This window comes from Scomber japonicus, chromosome 24, assembly GCF_027409825.1.
Source record: "Scomber japonicus isolate fScoJap1 chromosome 24, fScoJap1.pri, whole genome shotgun sequence".
Lineage (NCBI taxonomy): Eukaryota > Metazoa > Chordata > Actinopteri > Scombriformes > Scombridae > Scomber > Scomber japonicus.
This window is the reverse complement of record NC_070601.1, coordinates 5939902-5962896: the sequence shown is the minus strand read 5'-3', so window position 1 is coordinate 5962896 and position 22995 is coordinate 5939902. Positions and strand designations below refer to the sequence as shown.

At 38.4% G+C, this 22995-nt stretch overlaps 1 protein-coding gene across 1 annotated transcript in view; it reads right to left on the bottom strand.

Moving 5' to 3' along the window:
- Positions 1-12362: 12362 nt before the first annotated feature.
- LOC128354500 (NACHT, LRR and PYD domains-containing protein 12-like) overlaps positions 12363-22995 on the bottom strand; it is a 31567-nt gene continuing 20934 nt past the window's right edge. The window contains exons 6-9 of the mRNA XM_053314724.1: positions 20597-20773; positions 18121-18294; positions 14017-14193; positions 12363-12953 (exon numbers count right to left, since the gene is read on the bottom strand). Of these exons, the coding sequence (XP_053170699.1) occupies positions 12947-12953; positions 14017-14193; positions 18121-18294; positions 20597-20773 (535 nt within the window). The 3' untranslated portion in view covers positions 12363-12946. The remainder of the gene's footprint in view (positions 12954-14016; positions 14194-18120; positions 18295-20596; positions 20774-22995) is intronic.

Here is a 22995-nt window from a genome sequence, read left to right as displayed (position 1 = left end):
GTAAAATGTGTTAGTGTGATAATTCCATCCATCCATCCATCTTCTACCGCTTATCCGGAGTCGGGTCGCGGGGGCAGCAGCCTAAGCAGGGAAGCCCAGACTTCCCTCTCCCCAGCCACTTCGTCCAGCTCTTCCCGGAGGACCCCGAGGCGTTCCCAGGCCAGCCGAGAGACATAGTCTCTCCAGCGTGTCCTGGGTCTTCCCCGAGGTCTCCTACCGGTGGGACGTGCCCTGAACACCTCACCAGGGAGGCGTCCGGGAGGCATCCTGATTAGATGCCCAAACCACCTCATCTGGCTCCTCTCCACGTGGAGGAGCAGCAGGTCTACTCCGAGCTCCCTCCGGATAACTGAGCTTCTCACCCTATCTCTAAGGGAGAGCCCAGCCACCCTACGGAGGAAGCTCATTTCGGCCGCTTGTACCCGCGATCTTGTTCTTTCGGTCACTACCCAAAGCTCATGACCATAGGTGAGGGTAGGAACGAAGATCGACTGGTAAATTGAGAGCTTCGCCTTTCGGCTCAGCTCTCTCTTCACCACGACGGATCTGTGCAGAGTCCGCATTACTGCAGACGCCGCACCGATCCGCCTGTCGATCTCCCGTTCCATCCTTCCCTCACTCGTGAACAAGACCCCGAGGTACTTGAACTCTTCCACTTGAGGCAGAATCTCATCCCCGACCCGAAGAGTGCACTCCACCCTTTTCCGGTTGAGGACCATGGCCTCGGATTTGAAGGTGCTGATTCTCATCCCGGCCGCTTGACACTCGGCTGCGAACCGATCCAGTGAGAGTTGGAGGTCACGGTCTGATGAAGCCAACAGGACCACATCATCTGCAAAAAGCAGTGACCCAATCCTGAGGTCACCAAACCGGACCCCCTCTACACCCTGGCTGCGCCTAGAAATCCTGTCCATAAAAATTATGAACAGGATCGGTGACAAAGGGCAGCCCTGGCGGAGTCCAACTCTCACCGGAAACACAAAAAATTGAATTTAATTATTAAGTGTGATAATTAAATTCAATAAATACATTTCAATTAAAGCGACTTTGATATTTGTCTGAGTGTGAATTATATTCAGGAGCACATATGTATATATATATATATATATATACATATATATATTAATTGATGTAATTTGGTGTAATGTACACACTGATTAACATCAATATGAATATGTTAAATTAGTTTGATGTATTTATTATAATCTGCTGAACGAGATGGGCAGAGGTTGTTTTTCACAGTGAGGATTTATGAATATAATATTAACTAAAGTGTTTTTTCATCAGATTTATTCACAGTAACTTGAGAAACGTGCATTTATTAAAACCGCCAGGGGCCACTGACTTTAAAAATTGAGGTCAGGCTAGTCCTTAAAAAGATGGTTTAGACAGTCTGTCTCAATCTTTACACATGTTATTCATTTTTAAAATAAAATGCCCGTTACTGAATTGAATCCACAATCTTAAAACTTGAGTGTGGCTGTCTAACACTTTGAGTGTATTTTGAGTTAATTCAAAGGCTTTAAGGTTGAAGCCAGAGCTGCTTGGAGATAATTTTAAAGCCAACATGTTGAGTCATGACTGTCCTGGTCCACTCGGTCAGTCTGATTGGCAGCTGCTTGAAGGACTGTCTAAAGCATCTTTTTAAGGACTTGGTCCAGTAGTTTAAATATTTTGATGAGTTTTTTGAGTGACAGCTCTTTGTTTCTGTGTATCAGTAGAGTTGTTCAATCCCACTGAGGACTGAAAACATGAAATGAGAACATGGAGCCAGTGTGACTCTGTAGCTCTGTGTGTTGCACTATGAGTCTGAAGTCACAAGGTTCTGGGTTCAATCCCAACTGTGCTGGTTGAGTTTTGTAATTCAGACAAACTGCTGGAGACTGAAAAGCTGATGAAGACTTATGGAGTTAGTGTGAGGCTGTGGTTGAGTGTGTTAGACAGCAGGTTTAGATTTTAAGGGTGGTGGGTTCGATACCGACTCAAAGTTTAAAACATTTCTTACCCTGAATCTGGGTGTGCAGACGAGACAAAGACACCTCCATGTTGTGTTTGATTGGTCTCGTTAACACACCTGTTAGATCCAGCTGGGCCTGTCTGAAGCACTTTACTATGAGTTGTATGTAAAAAGGGACTTAAGAGCCGATTTAGGAGTAAAAAAGTCCAGTAAAATAATGAGTCAAAGTGTGGATGTAAACCTTAAACTCTGAAGTGACTGTAACAACAAGCTAATATATTTTAAAATACATAAGAGGAAGTTGATGAGAGGAAATGGAGTCACCTGACTGAAGGTTGAAAAGGCGACACAACCTGGTGTAGAGACAGAGCCGTTAACACAGATCTCAAATACGCTTCAAACTTTACATTTTTCAATACATATGTTGAAAGCTGTGCAGAAACATCTGTTGGAGCTGTCTGATTATTTTTTGGTTAAAGTCTTGAATATCGTCAAGTCCTAAAAGGCTGAAATCCACTGTAAAAACTCTCTATAGCTCCGAGTGTGTAATATTTGGCACATATGGGTCAGCTACACCACTGAAGGTTGAAGAGCTCTGATGAAAACTCCTCTGTAGCATCTGGTTGTGTAGCTCACTGTGTTGGACAGTTTATTTAAAGTTTATAAGCTGTTGGTTCAATCCTGACACTGGAAGGTAAATCTTTAAAGTCAGACACACTACTGGAGATTGAAAACCTTGAAAGATGATCATCCACTTCTGTCTTGGTGTGTGGCTCACTGTGTTGGATGAGTGCCTTGAAGTTCTGAGGTTATGGATTTAAATCCTGACTCTGTGAGTTTTGAAAGTGATGACTCAGAGGAGAAGTTGAAAAGCGCTCAGAGAACAGCTCCTGATTCCTAATGTGTTAATGAACTTTTGTAAGTCAGACAAACTGCTAGAGACTGAAAAGCTGATGAAGAGGTTGTTGGTCAGCTGGGCCACTAGCTCAGGCATAGAGGTGCTGTCACATTGAGGGTGATGTTTATGAGGTCATGGGTTCAAGTCTGCGTGCAGCAGTTAATTTTGAAATTGAGTCACAATGACCAAAGGTTGAAAAGGCGACAAAAGCTGACATTGGGAGATTCCAGGTTGTTTCTACCAGCGACCCCATGGTGTAGTGGGTTTATTCGTCGCCAGCAGCTATGGAGGGTTCAACGACGCCTAGTTCGACTCCTACCGTGGACGGGATCTGGATCATCGGAAGACACGTTCTCCAGTGGGTGAGTACCTTGTAATCTGATTATCACATATGTGGGAGTGGTTGTTGCACTGGGAAGGAGTGGGTAGGAGCACCAGGGAGGGAGATGGGGAAGTGGAGGATGAGAGAGGGGGAGGCAGGTAGGAGCACCAGGGAGCGAGATGAGTGGGAGGTGGGAGAGGGGGAGGTAACTGTTTGTGGGGAAGGGAGGTGTGCACGAGGAAAGAAGTAGCTTTTTTTTTATTGCACTAAGTGCCATTCGCCGACGCACCGAAAAATGGTCAAGTTTCATATAACCCCCTACTTCCAGATCTCCGAAACTCGGGGGGGCCAGCCCCCCTATGTTCCCTTCCTGACCTCCTTAAACTATCTTCTCCTACCTCTATCCTGGATTCGAACCAGGTGTTTCTATCTTCTCCTACGGCTATCCTGGATTTGAACCAGGTGCTTGCACTATTCACTTAGGCCCTGTGATCTCGGACAAACCCTCTACACCATCGGGTCTGTCAACACTTACACCTTTTCTCCGGGCGCATTTATCTTCTTAATTTGGATGTTGGACTTTAAAACTAGTGAATTTCTCACAATCTGTTTCCCAGCAACACCCAGATTCGAACCTGGCACTGTATCACAAACACCTTATGATCTCGGACAAACCCACTACACCAGCAAGCCGTCTACACTAAGACCTTTTCTCTGGGCGCATTTATCTTCTTAATTTGGATATTGGACTTTAAAAGTGTGCAAGAATTGAACCAACAACCTGAAGCTTCCCAAGCAGTCTTCTAACTGCCTGAGCTACCTACACTCACACTATAATAGGAGTTTTTTTTCCGAGGTTTTCAGTCTTTATTTGAGCTTTCTGACCTTAAAAGGTACAATCTGACATTGAACTCACGACGTCTGACTGAGAAGTCAGATGTTTTACTCACTGAGCCACTGGCTCTTCACTGTAGACAAAGATTTTCTGTTTACTAATGATTGCACTTCCTTTTACATTTGACCTTCTATATAAAATGTATTGTTAATCTGTTTTTTGAAGATGTCACAGTTAAACACGGCATAATGTAGCACTCTCTGTTTGTAATATTTGACATATGTTTTTAATTGACCGTTATCATGGCACATTTCACAAAATCCGGACACTTTGTTACTGTGATTGACTGAATGAGTGAAACATTTTAATAAAACACACTGAATTAAAGCGGCCTTTGATCCACTACTTCTTTCATACTCATTTTAATTTATTTATCTACAGTAACTTTCCACTGTGTTTCTTGCTCTTTTATGTTTGTGCTTCATCACAAACTTTGTAGAATATCTTGGAAGATAAATCTAAATATCTACATGTTAATTATTGATCAACCTGCCATAATCAAATCAACAGCTGATCAATATCTACTTTCTTTTTCAGCAGCTCTGAGAAATGAATATGTCTGACTATTAAATGTGTTGTATTCACTGATGTGGAGGGACAGTCAGTCAATGCCGAGTCACTCATTTACTGAGTGAAGAGTTAAAGCATAAAGCATTTAACAGCGTCTAAAAGTAGAGAGAAATCCTTAAACTGCACTTTTATTTACTTTCGTTGCTTCACCAAGCACCTCACATGTTGAAAATGCAAGCTTAAAAACATCACTCCTGCAACTTTTCAAATCAGTCTCAAGTCCAAAAACCCATGTCGCCATCTAGTGGACTAATGGTGGAACTGCAGCAACTTTCTCTGACTCTGTTCTCAAGTTAATTTGATGTTGTCATTTGAGTTCAACTTCAAGTTCAGTACACTCAAAATGTCCGGTCAGCACAAGTCCGGTGCTCAGAAAAGTAAAGAAAAGTGAAGAAGAGAAGAAGTAAATAGAGGCCTTAGAAATGTTCTAAACAAATATTTTAAAAAAGGTGGTGACGGTGAAGTTGGAACTAGTAAAGTCAACATAGAGCAAGGTAAGAAACAGCGCAGCCAATGTTTACCAGCCTTGTAACGTAACCTAACTGGCCAGCTACAATTTGCTGTAACTTTCTGGTAGTTAAACAACATAACTTACTTGTACATGCACCCTGCAAATATTTCCTCCTGCTGCTTCACCAAGCACACATCTATCCACCCAGTGTGTCCAGCACACACCTCATGTGTTGTAAATGTAACCTTCAAAACATCCCTCCTGCAACTTTTCAGTCTCAAGGTCCATAAACCCATAAGTCACCATCTAGTGGACTAATGGTGGAACTGCAGCAACTTCCTCTGACTCAGTTCTATTACATTATCTATCAAGTTAGAGCCAAAACAAGTCAATTAATCACAAGATTGATTTTTTTCCTGCAAAATTTAGCTTGAAACAACTATTTTTAAGACAGTTAAGTATAAGAATGTGACTGTAATGTAACTGCAATCCGTTACTTGTGAAAATGTTGATGATTAGGGTGAGGGCTTATATGAGAGCTGCAAAATAACATAAATGTAAATGTACTGTACACAATAACTTCTTCATGCCTGTCTAACTCTACAGCTGCAGGTCTCTGTACAGGTTCCAGAGGATCCTGATCCTTTCCCATCCCTTCCTCTTTTATCCTCATCAATCTCCCCCCTCCCCATCCACTGACTCCTCCTTCCTACAACCAGCACCTGCTCAACCTGTGGCAGCACCTCCTGCTGTTGTAACTTGGTAAAAATGTGTATTGCAATATTTGTTCATTCAGCATCTTTCCCCACTGTGTGATTCAAAGTAGATGAAAATCATCTTTCTGTTTTTGTTTTTAGTTTGCATGGAATATTGTATGGGATATTTTTTTACCCTGTAAAATGTGTCAGTGTGATAATTAAATTCAATAAATACATTTCAATTAAAGCAACTTTGATATTTGTCTGAGTGTGAATGATATTCAGGAGCAAATATATATATATATATATATATATATATATATATATATATATATATATATATATATATATACATATATACATATATATTAATTGATGTAATTTGGTGTAATGTACACACTGATTAACATCAATATGAATATGTTAAATTAGTTTGATGTATTTATTATAATCTGCTGAACTAGATGGGCAGAGGTTGTTTTTCACAGTGAGGATTTATGAATATAATATTAACTAAAGTGTTTTTTCATCAGATTTATTTCACAATAAATTGAGAAACGTGTATTTATTAAAACCACCGGGGGCCGTTGACTTTAAAAAATGAGGCCAGGCTAGTCCTTAAAAAGATGGTTTAGACAGTCTGTCTCAATCTTTACGCATGTTATTCATTTTTAAAATAAAATGGCCCGTTACTCAATTGAATCCACAATCTTAAAACTTGAGTGTGGCTGTCTAACACTTTGAGTGTATTTTGAGTGAATTCAAAGGCTTTAAGGTTGAAGCCAGAGCTGCTTGGAGATGATTTTTTAAAGCCAACATGTTGAGTCATGACTGTCCTGGTCCACAAGGTCAGTCTGATTGGCAGCTGCTTGAAGGTTTTGAAGTAGTGGGTTCAATCGTGAATCACAAGTCAGGCACAAAATCCAGCACTGAAGATTAATTAATTAATTGACAACACCATGAACCCATTTGAGCCAGCACTGTACTGTGTTAAACTGTGTGTTGATCAGCTGCTGGATGAAGACTGAAAAGCTTTGGTGAAACCTCTCAGCAGCAGCTTAACTCTGTAGCTCAAAGTGTTAGACTGCAACACTCAAGTTTTACAATTGTGGGTTCAATTCAGTGAAGGACCTTTTTATTTTTATAATGAATAACACGCTTAACGATTGAGACGGACTGTCTAAAGCATCTTTTTAAGGACTTGGTCCAGTAGTTTAAATAGTTTGATGAGTTTTTTGAGTGACAGCTTTGTTTCTGTGTATCAGTAGAGTTGTTGGTTCAATCCCACTCAGGACTGAAAACATGAAATGAGAACACAGACTGAGTAGCTCAGTGTGTTGCACTGTGAGTCTGAAGTCATAAGGGTGGTGGATTCGATCCCGACTGTGCTGGCAAAGTTTTTAAGTCAGACAAACTGCTGGAGACTGAAAAGCTGATGTAGACTTGTGAAGATAGTGTGAAGCTGTGGTTGAGTGTGTTAGACAGCCGCTTTACAATTTAAGGGTGGTGGGTTCAATCCTGACTGTGCTGGTGAAGTTTTGTGAGTCAGACAAACTGCTGGAGACTGAAAAGCTGATGAAGACTTGTGGAGTTAGTGTGAGGCTGTGGTTGAGTGTGTTAGACAGCCGGTTTACATTTTAAGGGTGGTAGGTTCGATCCCGGGCCCGCGTGTGACTTTTCAGTGACATCACAGAGAGGAGAGGTTGAAAAGCGTTGAGAGAAGAGGTGCAAGTGTGAAGGGGACCTGGTGTAGTGACGTAGACAGATCTCAAATACGTCTGTGGATGTGAGGTCGCTGGTTCGATCCCTCTCCTGCATCAGTAACTGGATCATACTAAAACTGTGTCTCGCGGGGGGGGGCCTTGTCCCCCCACGATGTTTCGGAGGTCTGTCTGCAGGGGGTTATGAGGGAAAAAATCCCGTTTTAGTGGAAAGTGTGAACGAGTTTTTAAAACAGTTGGGAGTGTCTCTTCCATTGCATGTTTGTTGCTTAACATATATACATATATATATATATATATATATATATATATACATATATATATATATACATACATATATATATACATATATATATATACATACATATATACATACATACATATATATATATATATATATATATATATATATATATATATATATATATATATATATATATATATATATATACACATATATGAGTGTGTGTAGTTAGTGAAGCAGCCTATAGGGGGCAGTATGACTGGTGTGTAAACCTGAGTTAACAAGAATATTTCCATTCTGCTGCAGGGATTGAACCAACAACTCCACCGATACACAAAGACAAAAATCTGTCACTCATCCTGCTCAGCTATCTCTGCAGAGATAAAGTGTGATGTGTTTGATGAATACATTTGACAGGCTTTAAGTGACACTTAACTAATGAAAATAAAAGTTTGACTTCCATTGAGAAGCTGAGTTTGAGAATTGGAGTGAAAGAGAATAGACACAATCCAGCTGCTAATGTTTAAACTTTTCTCTTCATCTTTCTTTGATGTTATAGCCATATCTGTGTAGCCATGCTCTCTACCTGCTCTTTCATTTCAACCTTCTGGCTTTCAGTCATCTCATTTAACCTCAACACAAAACTCAGCCTCAGACAAAAGTCCAACTCAACCACAAAATCCACTGTGCTTGATTACAGCAGACTGTCAAAATCAACATTAAAGACTGAGGAGTACCCAAGAGCATCAGCAGCCCACAGCGGGGATTTAAACCAACAATCAGAAGTTCAACAAGGGGTCAAACACTTCACCAACACAATATAATACCAGATCTGACTCACCACAGTCTCCTCCAGACCCTTCAAGTCTTTTCTGGCCTGCTCGCTCTGTTCGTTCAGCAGCCTTGTCAGTAAATAAAAAGCAGACATTTAGCTTCTCGAGCTGTTAAAAGGATGAAATGATCAGCCCTTGTGAAACTCTGAGATAGAGCCGATGGACGACATAGGATATTATCTGCTGACTTTCACAGGATGAGTTCAGGTTTTGCATGTGCATGACAGAAATCTGCAAAATAATCACATTTTCCTAAAGAAATATCAGCAACTTTAAACACAAAAAAATGCAGAATGTACTATAAAAAGCTGCACAAAAAGCACCTTGACATGAAAGAAAACTACATTTAAAACAGCTAAATAAAGACGACACTACACTACAGAGGTTTGTGTGTGTGTGTGTGTGTGTGCGTTTCCTCACTTGGTGTCGTCGTCTCTGTCCAGTCTGCTGATGTCCTCCTTCTCCTTCGCCTCTCCTGACACCTTGTGCCTCTTCTCTCAGAAGCAACAAAAAAGGAAAAGTAATTTCTGTTATTTCAATTATCGTGTTTTTCCTGATATGAGATGATCGATAAGCTGTCACAGAAGGCATTTTTCTTTACATTTGCATATATAAAAATGTGTATCAGCTGCACAAAAATGTATACAAATTATGCATTTTATTTCTAATAATTATGGTTTTTCACAATTTTCTCTCTGTCCTCTTGATCTTCTACATTTGCAGCGCAGTCTTCTAGTGGGCAGTATGAATGGTGAGTAAGTCTGAGATAAGAATATATGAGGAACATTATTATACAGTAGCCTATATAAGAATCCTGATGAGGGTGTGCAAGTATGATCACATCACCCCCATCCTGAAATCTCTTCACTGGGTTAGGGTTAGAGTTAGAACTGAGTACAAGGTCTCCTTCCTCACCCACTCGTGCATTCACGGACATGCCCCCTTATACCTCAAGGAACTCCTCACCCCCGAGACCAATTATAATAATAAATGTATATAATAATGAAGCATTTTGCTCATCCCACGTTTGCTCATGTAGAGATTATTTTGTCCTTTTTAAATGATCTGTATACTGTAATTATTAGTTTTCATTTTTTCTGTGCTTCTTTGTACTATAGGCTATGTAATAAATGTTTGTTATTTGTTAATCCAATAACAGATACAAGGCCATATCCATACAATAAAGAACGTTACGATAGCCTATATAAATCTGCTTCACATTCAAATGTTTTAAATTATTTTTTTCACTTTACGTAAACGTGACGGAGGTTGTACTTTGCAGAGCTTTATTGTGTTTAAGAGTGTTAACTGTATTTGAGCACACTCGACTTAACAAATACCTTAACACCATGTTAAAATGAGCGGACAGTGGAAACGTTAGCCTACTTACAGTAAATGAAATGATGAAGAGCGAGGTGACCGAGGCTCCTACAGGCGGATACTCCGGTCCGGTGGCAACTAACAACAAATAGACAAAGCAAAAACTGAATATCCGACTACTTTGAGGGTTATTTATCAAAATATTACAATTAACATACAGAAACTTAGTGAAATACGAACAATTTAGGTAGTGCAACACTCTATGGGCCCAGGTTACGCCTACCCACCTGCCATATCACCATGGTAACGCCTATCATTTAAAGCGACCACGCCCTCAATTAGCCTAACATGGCTGATACCTGTTGTCGGCTCAGATGAGGAGATCCAGATGCCCCGCCTCATTAATGACTGAGCTCTTTTAAAGCACTTTACATTTTAATCTTCCATTTGCACATAGCCTATGTCCTTTTAATGATTTGATCATTATTATTATTGTATGGTGCAATTTTATATTTAGGCTAATGCTCTATTCTAGTATTTTATTTAGCACTTTTACCACTGGATTGTTTAGGCCTATATTTTAACTTCCACAGAACCACTGACCCAGGAGGAGGAGTAGCGACTATTTTTAGGAAAAGGTTTCACTGCAGGCACCTGTCGTCTGACCTTTACTCAAGTTTTGAACTGAGTATGTTTGAGTGGGATTTTTCTTTACTTCTCAATGTTTTGGAAATACGGAAACAAGCACATCATCACATCATTTGCTTACAGGACCCCTCAGCTGCTCAGAGTGCATCTGTTATGCCCCAGCCAGGGGTGTCTGAGGCACAACATGAAAACAGAGCCCCATCTTCCATTAGTCCCAAACAGCTGACAACACAAATCAGGTTTACTGCAAAAGAGCTAATGGTGTCACAGTACCAATTAAGACGATTAATACATTGTCAACTGAGAGATATTACTTTATAAGAAATTCCCTTATAAATCATGTCAGTATGGATGAAAACACCTGAACTCAGATTCTGGTGCTTAATGGGTACACTTACCCTAACAGCTGAAAACATGTCCTGGTAAAATTAGAAAAGTCATCAAAAAGTAATCAAATGTAATAAATTACGTAACTTTGATTAAGTGTCTTAAAACATCTAAAAATTGTCATCAAAGTTCATGCATATCCACAAACACAAGTGTTCAGCTTCTGCTTGTTTAGACCTATGCTGGGTGGATAAAGGTGTGCTGGAAATTGTGTGTAACAAAACTTGAACGGGGGAGTCAGAGAGATATCAATCAATCTGTACATACATGTCTACATACAGTCTATTCAGCTAAAATAAGTAGAATCACACGTCTGAGTCAAGACCTTTAATCCAAGTGAAAGCAGATCTTAGAAAATATAAAACTTGTACCTTTACATTTGAACGTCATTTCTTTTTAAAACTAACAATTGTAGTAATTTTGACATTAGATGATATTGGCCTTATTCAGCTCTCTCTCTCACTCTCTCATACACACACATATTCTCTCTCTCTGTCTCACTCACACACACACCATTACCCAGGGGGAGGAGCAGCAATTTTAAAAGTGTGGTGATCTAGTGGTGGGACTTGACCACCACAACCCCTCACCTTCAGCCTCTGTTCCAGTCTCAACAACTTGCCGAATCTAAATGAATTATTTTTTTTCTACTACTATAGTTGTAACCACTGCTTCAGCTTACAATAAAATAATAATCATATAACTAACAACTCAGGAGAATTTATTTAGGGTCTAGCAGTTTACTACCTTCATACAGTCATTTGTATGAATTGCTGGACTGGAGATGAACTATTCTTATTATAGTTACACCTTCATTTGAATAACAGAGACAGGTATCGATGTTAAACACAGCTAATCAGTATCTTCAAATAACTTAATGAAAATAATATGAATTCATAAAAGTTGGCTTAAAAAAAAGAGTTCCTTCTGAGTCCATGTCTCTTTTAGTAGAAATCCAGAGTTTCCTTTAAATGTCTTTAATGAAGTGGCATGCTGAAAGTTGTCCAAGATTTTGTGTATCAGCAGCCATCAGTTCCTCTCCAGTAGCCACAGGGAACAAGCAGTCCCTCTTCATCCAAAGTCTTCCTCAAAGCTAACAGGAGAATATCAGATTAACAGGTGATTTGAGGCTAGAGAGTGCAAAATTAGCAGCTAGCTCTCACAGGCTAACTACTGCAGTCACAACCATCTGAGTCCATTTTAAGCTCAATAATAAAGAGAAATGTTACTGTGCTCTAGATTTAATACACAATACAAACTAAAGCTCAGTGTCACTTATATACAAAACACACATTACTCACTAAAATAAGGAGTGAAACTATGAAATCTAAATCAACATATTCATTTGACATTTGGCTTAAAACTAACTTGTAGAAAATAGTGATTAGCATGCTATTAAACATAATCTGGTTAAACTTTACAATGAGATAGACAGTGTTACACATCTTAAATATGAATGATCTTCTTTGCCCATGACAATCTAAAAAAATATAACAGCAGTGACTTTACAATTGAGATGACACATTATAAATCCTGTTAATTAACGGTTATAGTACAAAGTGATTCAATAATAATCTGCTGTGTCACTCTGGGTTTAACAGATACACATGGTCACATGTTTCGAAAGTAAAGAGACATTTAAAGGTTAAAAACAAAGTGATGAAGTCTTTCTAAAGTCCAGATACACTGATGATACTCTGTCAGATCCAGAGGAACACACAGGGATGATGGTGGACTTGACTTTGTGTCTGACAGTGGAGCTGTTCTCAGATCAGTTCAGACTGCAGCACTGAGAGTCATCTCCACTTCTTCTGATTCCTCTGTCAGTCACTGCTGGATGAAGCTCTCCTCTCCACTCTACCTCACAGTAACACGGTCCAGTCACAGCCTCTCTACACACAAACTGCTGCTGCTGCTGCTTCAACCTCTCTGGATCATCAGGATACAGCTGATCCTCTCTCAACACACACTGCTGGATGTTCAATCACTGTTACGGAGATAATCACAAGCTGAGGAGAGAAGAAGAAACAACAGAGGTGATAAATGAGTGTTTAGTGAGACTCACTTCATCAGCTGTCAGTCAGTGATGCAGCACATCCAGTATAAAGAGCAGCAGGGACTTCAGTCCTGTTCAGACCAGAAGTGGAACAGCTGTGCAGTGTAGCTTGCTTCCTTTCAGCTCTCATGTTAACGTGTTGGAGTGAACACACTGAGCTCCAAACTCACACACCTGAACACACTTTTGGTATCAAGTATGTTTACTCTGCAGATTTGACTGAAGTACACAGAGGAAATAAAGTGCAGAGAGTCATGAACACTTCAGTACTGCAGAAACACTTTAGTGATACATTTACTGTTGTTACATGTGACCTGCTGTTAAAGTTAAAGCAGAGTCTCTGTGTGTTGATCAACATCTTTTCTGCTTTTGAAATATCATTTGACAAATAAAAATGGAGGCTGTCACTGAAAATATTTGGAGGAAACTAAATAAGTGATGGACAGATAGAAAGATGTGATTCCTGGACTTCAGCAGAGGTTCTGGTCTGTATAAAGACCACATGGTTACTAAATGTAATGATGGTTCTGTGAAATCAGAGCCAGTGATTTCCAGGCTGCAGTCAGACTGATCTTAGAGCTCTGACAAAGATGAACTGATCAATAGTTTAGTGTTGAAATGAGAGAACAAACACTTTGAGATCAGATGTGATGGTGTGATAGTTGGATGAATGAGGAGCACTGTCTCTATACATGTTGGAAGGCTGTCAGCTGTAATCCAGCTTTATTTCCTGCAGACATCAACACAACAACAACAACAGTCGTCTTCACATCAACTCAAACACATGATCACAACGAGCTTCTGGCTCATCTGATTGGCTGACTGTTCTCTCTCTCTCTGTCTTTCTGTCCAATCCTGAAGCCGGTCATCATTCTCCTCTCACAGCTTCACTGAGGAAAGCAGCACTGAGAAGGTCGGAGGTTCACCAGGAAATACTGGATCTCTGCTTTGATACTAACTGTGTTTAATACAAAACTGTTGAAACCAGCACAGACTGACTCCAACTCTCTACTCACCTCACAGTCTGCAGTTTACAGTCTGGACTCTCTTTAAGATCAGACAGCTGCTTTTTGACTGAATCCTTCAGGTTGTTGTTGAGACTCAGATTCAGCACTCTCAGATGAGAGGATTTGTTCTTCAGAACTGAGACCAGAGAAGAACAGCTGATCTCTGACAAACTGCAGTAGATCAATCTGAATAAAGAAGAAATCATGTAGTGTTAGAAGCAGATTATTCTGCTTGAAATCATTCAATGTTTCATAATGTGTTCAGAGCTGAAGAAGGTTTAAATGTACAAGTTTAGAAAAAGGAAACTCCAAACACCTGAACCCAACAGGATGCAGGTTAAAAACTGTCAAATCCAAACAGTGAAAAAGAGCTCTCATTAATATGAATGACAACATGCTGCTACTTCAATAAAGACACAGTGACTTAACAGTGAATTAGTCAGTGCAGCATTTTCTTGTTATATTAAATATGAAGAGCAAAAAGATGCTCAGTGTGGATCAGTATAAAGTCTATGTGATCACAGATGTTTTAATGTTAATGAAACTGATTTAAAACAAAGATCTGAATGTTTGAAAGTATGTTTTTAAATTGTTAACTTTGGTTTGAAGTTCAATTTAAATATTTAAAAACAACATTTGAATGTTTAAATCTGAAGGTGATTTTACCTCATTAAAATGAGCCTTATGTCTGTAGTTTAGTGTCATCACAGTTTTCACATCAAGAATATTATTTAGTATTTTATGATATTTTTATGTATCTACTTTATTTCTCTGTTTTTTGTGTTGGTCCGTGTATCAGTCCAAATAATCCAAAATCAAAAAAACTAAAGAATGACTTGTTATTTCAGAGTCTCACAAATTCATTACATAAGGATCTAGTTTTCAACACTTTAGAGTTTGTGTAATATTTCAGTCCAGATATGATTTTAAGGTTATGATAGGTTGGGTTTCTGTTTAAAACATGTGCTGGTATGTTTATGGGATTTTGCTAATAAAGAAATAAGATTGATAATAAACAACTTCTTTGTAGGCATGCCCTCATCAAAAAGACCAAATAAAATACATTCAATTGTGATTTTGAGATGAATATCTAATTTTCTGTTTAAAAGAAGGTTGAGGTCACACCAAAAGGTTTGACTTAAGGAACAATCCCAAAAAAGATGACTTAATGATTCATGTGTATGGTGACAAAAGGAACAGAGAGGGTCAACATTTAACTTGTACTTTACAATAGCTGAATTAACTGGATAACATGTGTGTCATGTTTTCAGAGACACCTCTCACACCTTATTTGAATCAAAACATTTCCTTGGTAATAACAAAGCTTTTTCCCAGTCTATGTCAAAATACTAATTGTTCCAAACAAACACAGAAGCAGGTTTACTAATTATATCCCTCTGGATTAGTTCCCTTATACATTTATTACTAGTTTTATATCTCATAAAAGGATGTGAACAGGGTTGGGAGGGTTACTTTAAAATTGTATTGTGATACAGTTACTAGTTATCTGTTAACAAATGTAGTCAGTAACGTAATCCAAGCACCACAATATTAAAGTAATGTAACTTGATTACTTTCAGTTACTTTATGATTACTACAATAACAAATATACAATAAAGGCACATTCAGCTCAAAATTGGCCACTGTCTATAAAATGAAATCATCTAATTGACAAAGACCAGCGCAAATTCCCACTCACAGTTAAGATGGAGATGTTAATGTGTTCAGAGACTAGAGAGGTGGTGTTAACTAAGGGTGAAATCTTCAGTCAGACTCTGGGCTACTAAAATAAATTCAGCTACTTAAAAATAAAAATATCCTGACAGCTGTGATGGAGTTCAGGTTCATCTATAAGTTCTGCTTTATTACAAACAATCCCACATATAAACCTGAGTCTGTGTAACAGCTGATCTGTAGACATTAATTGCCATTAGATCCGGATGGATCTGGTGTTAATGAAGTTACCACTGCTGTGCTGCGTGTGTAAATGCTCACAGCCCTTCTCTCAGTTTGGAGGATCACTTATAGTTTCAGCTGCTGAATGATGCTGCAGCCAGCTGTACTACGAGTGCTGCAGTCCTGTCATATAACCAACCTGCTGTTCTCCAAAGCAATAAAACTTTGCTGTTGACTCATGGATTGTGTCCCATTCATGACTTTGAAGTCATTTTGAGTTGTAATATATAAACTACACTTCATGGTGACATTAACCTGTTTGTAGAAGTATTACTTTAGTATTAAATTAGTGTTTAACTATTTAGGCATGATGTCATCAGTCATTTAAATTGATAATTGAAACTATGATATAATGCCAGCTTACAATAAAAATATTAACAGTTGAAACTACAAAGTGACTTGTCCACAGTTACTTTTCCACAATGCAGACTGACTATTTGTTAATTACTTTTATTCATTTAATATAAATGTAGGTGATTGAGGTTATGGTTTGGTTTCCTGGGTGATGACTCACCTAGCGAGACATTTTTGGCATTTACTTTCACATCAAACCTTTTCTTTTTTATTTCTGTGACGGTGAGTACAACAGCAGAGACAGTGTTCACACCACAGGTCATTTTTTCTCATTCTTTGGCTTTTCAGGTCCTTTAATTCCTCCATTTACACTCTAAATAAAATGTGTTTCTGTTGATCTATTTCTGAGAGCAGGACCTCAATCTCTGAGCTCCTAAAGTCCTTCTTCTTAGTCTTTGGTGCCATTTCCATGAATGGAGTTTCTCTACAACTTGCTGGACCCCTGACCTTATATGATATTTTGAGGACGTCAATGATGCTGATTTATTATTGTTGGGAAAGCACGTTCATTTAGAACAGGTGTGATTCATCATGTTTAGGCAGGTTATTTATGACTGTTTCCTGGTGATACAAGTATTTGGTGAATATCTGACGTGGCACACTCGTACAGGTCCACCTAACCAAAAAACTAAGTGAAATTTAAGATAAGAATAAGAAAATGTTCTTGAATGAGGCAAATTGACTCTTTATCATCACCTGTTTGATCATTTAAAGGCACAATATCTAACCTATATAATGCACTGCTTGCCCAACAAAATGCCTCCCTCACCATCATCAGACATAGATGGGAGGAAGACCTGGATGAGAACATAACAGACTAAAGTTGGGATGTTGTATTAAAACGTGTCCACACCTCCTCTATCTGCATAAGACATGAACTACTGCAGTGTAAAATACTACATCAGACACACTGGACTAAAGACAAGTTGTCAGAGAGATTCCCAGACATAGATCCAGAGTGTAACTGTTGTAAAATGATCCCATCTTCATATCTACATACATTCAGGAAGTGCTCCAAACTAGCAATAAAGTCCTCCAGGTGACTGTGGACCCCTGCCCTATTATAGCTCTTTTCAGAGGACCACTGATGTCTACTCTGTTAACAAACTCCAGTCTGACTTCTAATAAACTTGTAATCCTACTGAAATGGAAAGATGTAAGTCCTCCATCTCATACACAGTGGATCAGGAATATCTTGTATTATATGAGGTTAGAAAACATTAAACACACACTGTGAGGTTCATCTGACACATTCTGTAAGATTTGGCCACATTTTCTGAGCTATGTAGAAGAGGAGCTAGAGCTACATGAGAACCCTGAGAGCAAATGTGATAGTAAGATAATGATATTGGTTGGATATCCTGCTCTGATAGACCCTGAGTATTAGGATAGTCTCTCCTCAGTCAAACCTCTCTTTGTTTTTTTGTTCATTCTTATTTAGTTTGACTTTTATTTACTTTTTTTATTCTATCATTTTTAGAGGGCAGAATCTAATGCTATTATTCAGTGTTATTGATCATTCTGAAAACGTTGCCAATAAAGTTATATCCAGCATGTAAACTTGTGTTATTCAAATTAGCAGCACTTAATCCTTCTCTGCTGTATTTTTATGGTAATTTTTCTACTTAATTTATTTCTCTGCTTATTTGTTTTGAGGTTTGTTTCCACCTGTTCACTTAAAAAAGCAATAAACAAAGCAAAAAGAACAAAAAACTAAAGACAGTCCTTATGTCTGCAGTTTTGCAACATCAAACTTTCACATCATATTAATCTCAACACAGAAGTAAATAAATGGTGTCTGACCTCAGAGTCTCCAGTCTGCAGTTTGGACTCTCCACAAAATCACAAAGCAGCTTCATTACTGAATCCTGCAGCTTGTTGTGACTCAGATCCAGCTCTCTCAGATGAGAGGGGTTGTTCTTCAGAGCTGAGACCAGAGAAGACCAGCTGATATCTGACAAACTGCAGCCAACCAATCTGAATAAAGAAGAAATCATGTAGTGTTAGAAGCAGATTATTCTGCTTGAAATCATTCAATGTTTCATAATGTGTTCAGAGCTGAAGAAGGTTTAAATGTACAAGTTTAGAAAAAGGAAACTCCAAACATCTGAACCCAACAGGATGCAGGTTAAAAACTGTCAAATCCAAAGAGTGAAAAAGAGCTCTCATTAATATGAATGACAACATGCTGCTACTTCAATAAAGACACAGTGACTTAACAGTGAATTAGTCAGTGCAGCATTTTCTTGTCATATTAAATATGAAGAGCAAAAAGATGCTCAGTGTGGATCAGTATAAAGTCTATGTGATCACAGATGTTTTAATGTTAATGAAACTGATTTAAAACAAAGATCTGAATGTTTGAAAGTATGTTTTTAAATTGTTAACTTTGGTTTGAAGTTCAATTTAAATATTTAAAAACAACATTTGAATGTTTAAATCTGAAGGTGATTTTACCTCATTAAAATGAGCCTTATGTCTGTAGTTTAGTGTCATCACAGTTTTCATATCAAGAATATTATTTAGTATTTTTTTTATTATTTATTAACTCAAATGTTAAAAGCTTCCAGTATTTCCCATGAGCCCCTTCACTTTCTGCTATTTTCAGGTACTCACTTATCTTGTTTTTAATAACTCCACTTAGAGTAAGTAAAGTAAGAGTGAACTGTTGAGTTTCCACTAAGCAGGAGTCCTCCTATTTACTGTATCTGATATCTTTAGTTTAGTGTCATCACAGTTTTCATATCAATAATATGTTTATGATATTTTTATGGAATTGTGCAGTCTTGAAGTAAGATCTTGTGCTTCCTCTTCAGTGTCTGCATTAGCTCATAAATCCTATGTTTGCTCCTCTCTGTGGGATAATGTGTTTCTATACTGGCAGAATAAGAACATAAAAACACTGCAGGATCTCTTCATAGACACACTTTTTACCTCTTTTCAACAGCTGTGTATTACATTTCTCACTTCACACTTTTTCACATGTCTGCAGGTGTGTGACTTTGTCTACAAAGAGTTGACAAATGGGCCTCATGTAAGAAACACTCAAACACACTGATTTAATATGAAATTACTTAAACGAGAGCTTTAAGAGAACTTGCCACTGGGTTTTCTCTTAGGTACCAACAAATGTTGTTGAATGAGGAAAATTGACTCTTTATTATCACCTGTTTGATCATTTAAAGGCACAATATCTAACCTATATAATGCACTGCTTGCCCAACAAAATGCCTCCCTCACCATCATCAGACATAGATGGGAGGAAGACCTGGATGAGAACATAACAGACTAAAGTTGGGATGTTGTATTAAAAGGTGTCCACACCTCCTCTATCTGTATAAGACATGAACTACTGCAGTGTAAAATACTACATCAGACACACTGGACTAAAGAGAAGTTGTCAGAGAGATTCCCAGACATAGATCCAGAGTGTAACTGTTGTAAAATGATCCCATCTTCATATCTACATACATTCAGGAAGTGCTCCAAACTAGCAATAAAGTCCTCCAGGTGACTGTGGACCCCTGCCCTATTATAGCTCTTTTCAGAGAACCACTGATGTCTACTCTGTTAACAAACTCCAGTCTGACTTCTAATAAACTTGTAATCCTACTGAAATGGAAAGATGTAAGTCCTCCATCTCATACACAGTGGATCAGGAATATCTTGTATTATATGAGGTTAGAAAACATTAAACACACACTGTGAGGTTCATCTGACACATTCTGTAAGATTTGGCCACATTTTCTGAGCTATGTAGAAGAGGAGCTAGAGCTACATGAGAACCCTGAGAGCAAATGTGATAGTAAGATAATGATATTGGTTGGATATCCTGCTCTGATAGACCCTGAGTATTAGGATAGTCTCTCCTCAGTCAAACCTCTCTTTGTTGTTTTGTTCATTCTTATTTAGTTTGACTTTTATTTACTTTTTTTTATTCTATCATTTTTAGAGGACAGACTCTAATGCTATTATTCAGTGTTATTGATCATTCTGAAAACGTTGTCAATAAAGTTAAATCAAGCATATAAACTTGTGTTATTCAAATTAGCAGCACTTAATCCTTCTCTGCTGTATTTTTATGGTATTTTTTCTACTTAATTTATTTCTCTGCTTGTTTATTTGTTTTGAGGTTTGTTTCCACCTGTTCACTTAAAAAAGCAATAAACAAAGTAAAAAGAACAAAAAACTAAAGACAGTCCTTATGTCTGCAGTTTAGCAACATCAAACTTTCACATCATATTAATCTCAGCACAGAAGTAAATAAATGGTGTCTGACCTCAGAGTCTCCAGTCTGCAGTTTGGACTCTCCACAAAATCACAAAGCAGCTTCATTACTGAATCCTGCAGGTTGTAGTTTTGACTCAGATCCAGCTCTCTCAGATGAGAGGGGTTGTTCTTCAGAGCTGAGACCAGAGAAGAACAGCTGATCTCTGACAACCAGCAGTTCATCAATCTGAATAAAGAAGAAATCATGTAGTGTTAGAAGCAGATTATTCTGCTTGAAATCATTCAATGTTTCATAATGTGTTCAGAGCTGAAGAAGGTTTAAATGTACAAGTTTAGAAAAAGGAAACTCCAAACACCTGAACCCAACAGGATGCAGGTTAAAAACTGTCAAATCCAAAGAGTGAAAAAGAGCTCTCATTAATATGAATGACAACATGCTGCTACTTCAACAGGCCTGGACTGGGACAAAAATTTGGCCCTGGACTTTTTGGTCCAGACCGGCCCACTACAATCCGTGTGCAGATACTGTGCCAACTGACGTTGATGTACATTTAAACACACAAGCCCTTAATAGCAGTAGTATACTGAACAATATCCATTATATTCTGGAGACTTGAATAGGCTTGACTTAGTTTTAACTGTATAATGTGAAACTGTTGAACGAGCAATAAACCATAAACACTGACTGAAAAAAATATGTAAAGCATCACAGGCTACATATGTGTTATGTTGTTAGATCAATGTCCTTCATGAACATATTAGACTATAGGCACAAAGAAAGGTGCATGTTGACACTTAAAACACTTTAACTCTGGTGACCTGATTTGGCGGATGTCATTATAGGTAGAAATTATCAAAAATTGTGAAAACATGTGAGTTGAGTGGTAAGCTTGCAGATTTGTAATTATGTGGCATCCTTTGATGAAAATAGTGGTTAAGTGGTTAATAAAAGCAACTAATCAATGAATCAGGATAGTATATGTATATGGTTATTGTTTTCGAATACTTTAGATAACTAGATTTAGGCCTAGTTGTAACACATCACACTATGCAGAGTGTGCATAGAGAGTAACCGTTCTAAACATTTAATGAGTGTTTATCCACACCATGCTGCAGGCACACACCTGCTTAAAACTCTATCATCACTTCCACATGGTGGAGAGTCTTCCCCAACCTGCTCCTGCACCACCATGGCAGCGGGAGCCTCACTTGACTCACTGTCCGACACCTGCTGCTGAGAGGGACACACTCCTGAAGCCGCTCCGGCCACGCTGGCCCCCGCAGCAAACATTTCTGAAATGTTTTTGCTCGTAGCAGCGTCGGTTGTGAGAGCTTTTCTTTTTTTTATCTCTTTGTTTTTCCGCTCCGCCTTTTCGCTTTTTAGCCGCATTGTCCATTTTGTTGTAGTAGTATCTCTCATCTGATTGCTTGTCATCAAAGGTGATTGGACGAGGGGGGGGGGGGGGGGGGGGGGTCAAGAACCAGCGTGGGTGGGACTCCTGGGCCTCTGTAGCCTATCATAGGGCCCCTGGGCCAGGTATTCTTTAGACAGACAAGCCAATGGGCCTCTAATGTGTCTGCAGGCTGCAGCGGAGCTCTGTGGGCCGGTGCATGTCTCTGCCCCTGGGCCGGGAGAGTAACCATGGCAAGGAGCAGCAAAAACTAAATGAACAAATAAAAAAAATTAAAAAACGGCAGCCACCGGCCCATTATTGACCGGCCCACCGAGAAAAGTCCCGGTACTCCCTATGGCCAATCCACCCCTGTACTTCAATAAAGACACAGTGACTTAACAGTGAATTAGTCAGTGCAGCATTTTCTTGTTATATTAAATATGAAGAGCAAAAAGATGCTCAGTGTGGATCAGTATAAAGTCTATGTGATCACAGATGTTTTAATGTTAATGAAACTGATTTAAAACAAAGATCTGAATGTTTGAAAGTATGTTTTTAAATTGTTAACTTTGGTTTGAAGTTCAATTTAAATATTTAAAAACAACATTTGAATGTTTAAATCTGAAGGTGATTTTACCTCATTAAAATGAGCCTTATGTCTGTAGTTTAGTGTCATCACAGTTTTCACATCAAGAATATTATTTAGTATTTTTATTATATTTTTATGTATCTACTTTATTTCTCTGTTTTTTGTGTTGGTCCGTGTATCAGTCCAAATAATCCAAAATCAAAAACTAAAGAATGACTTGTTATTTCATTATTTGTTCATGAATGTGATTTAAAAAAAGGGAATTACGCTTTGTTTTTTAGACTTTTGATTTCTGGTTCAGGTCAAAAAAAGGAAATCAATAAAACGGCTCCAGGGCTGAATTTGTTTTTCATATTTCAGTTTTCCAGTTCAGAGACACCTCTCACACCTTATTTGAATCAAAACATTTCCTTGGTAATAACAAAGCTTTTTCCCAGTCTATGTCAAAATACTAATTGTTCCAAA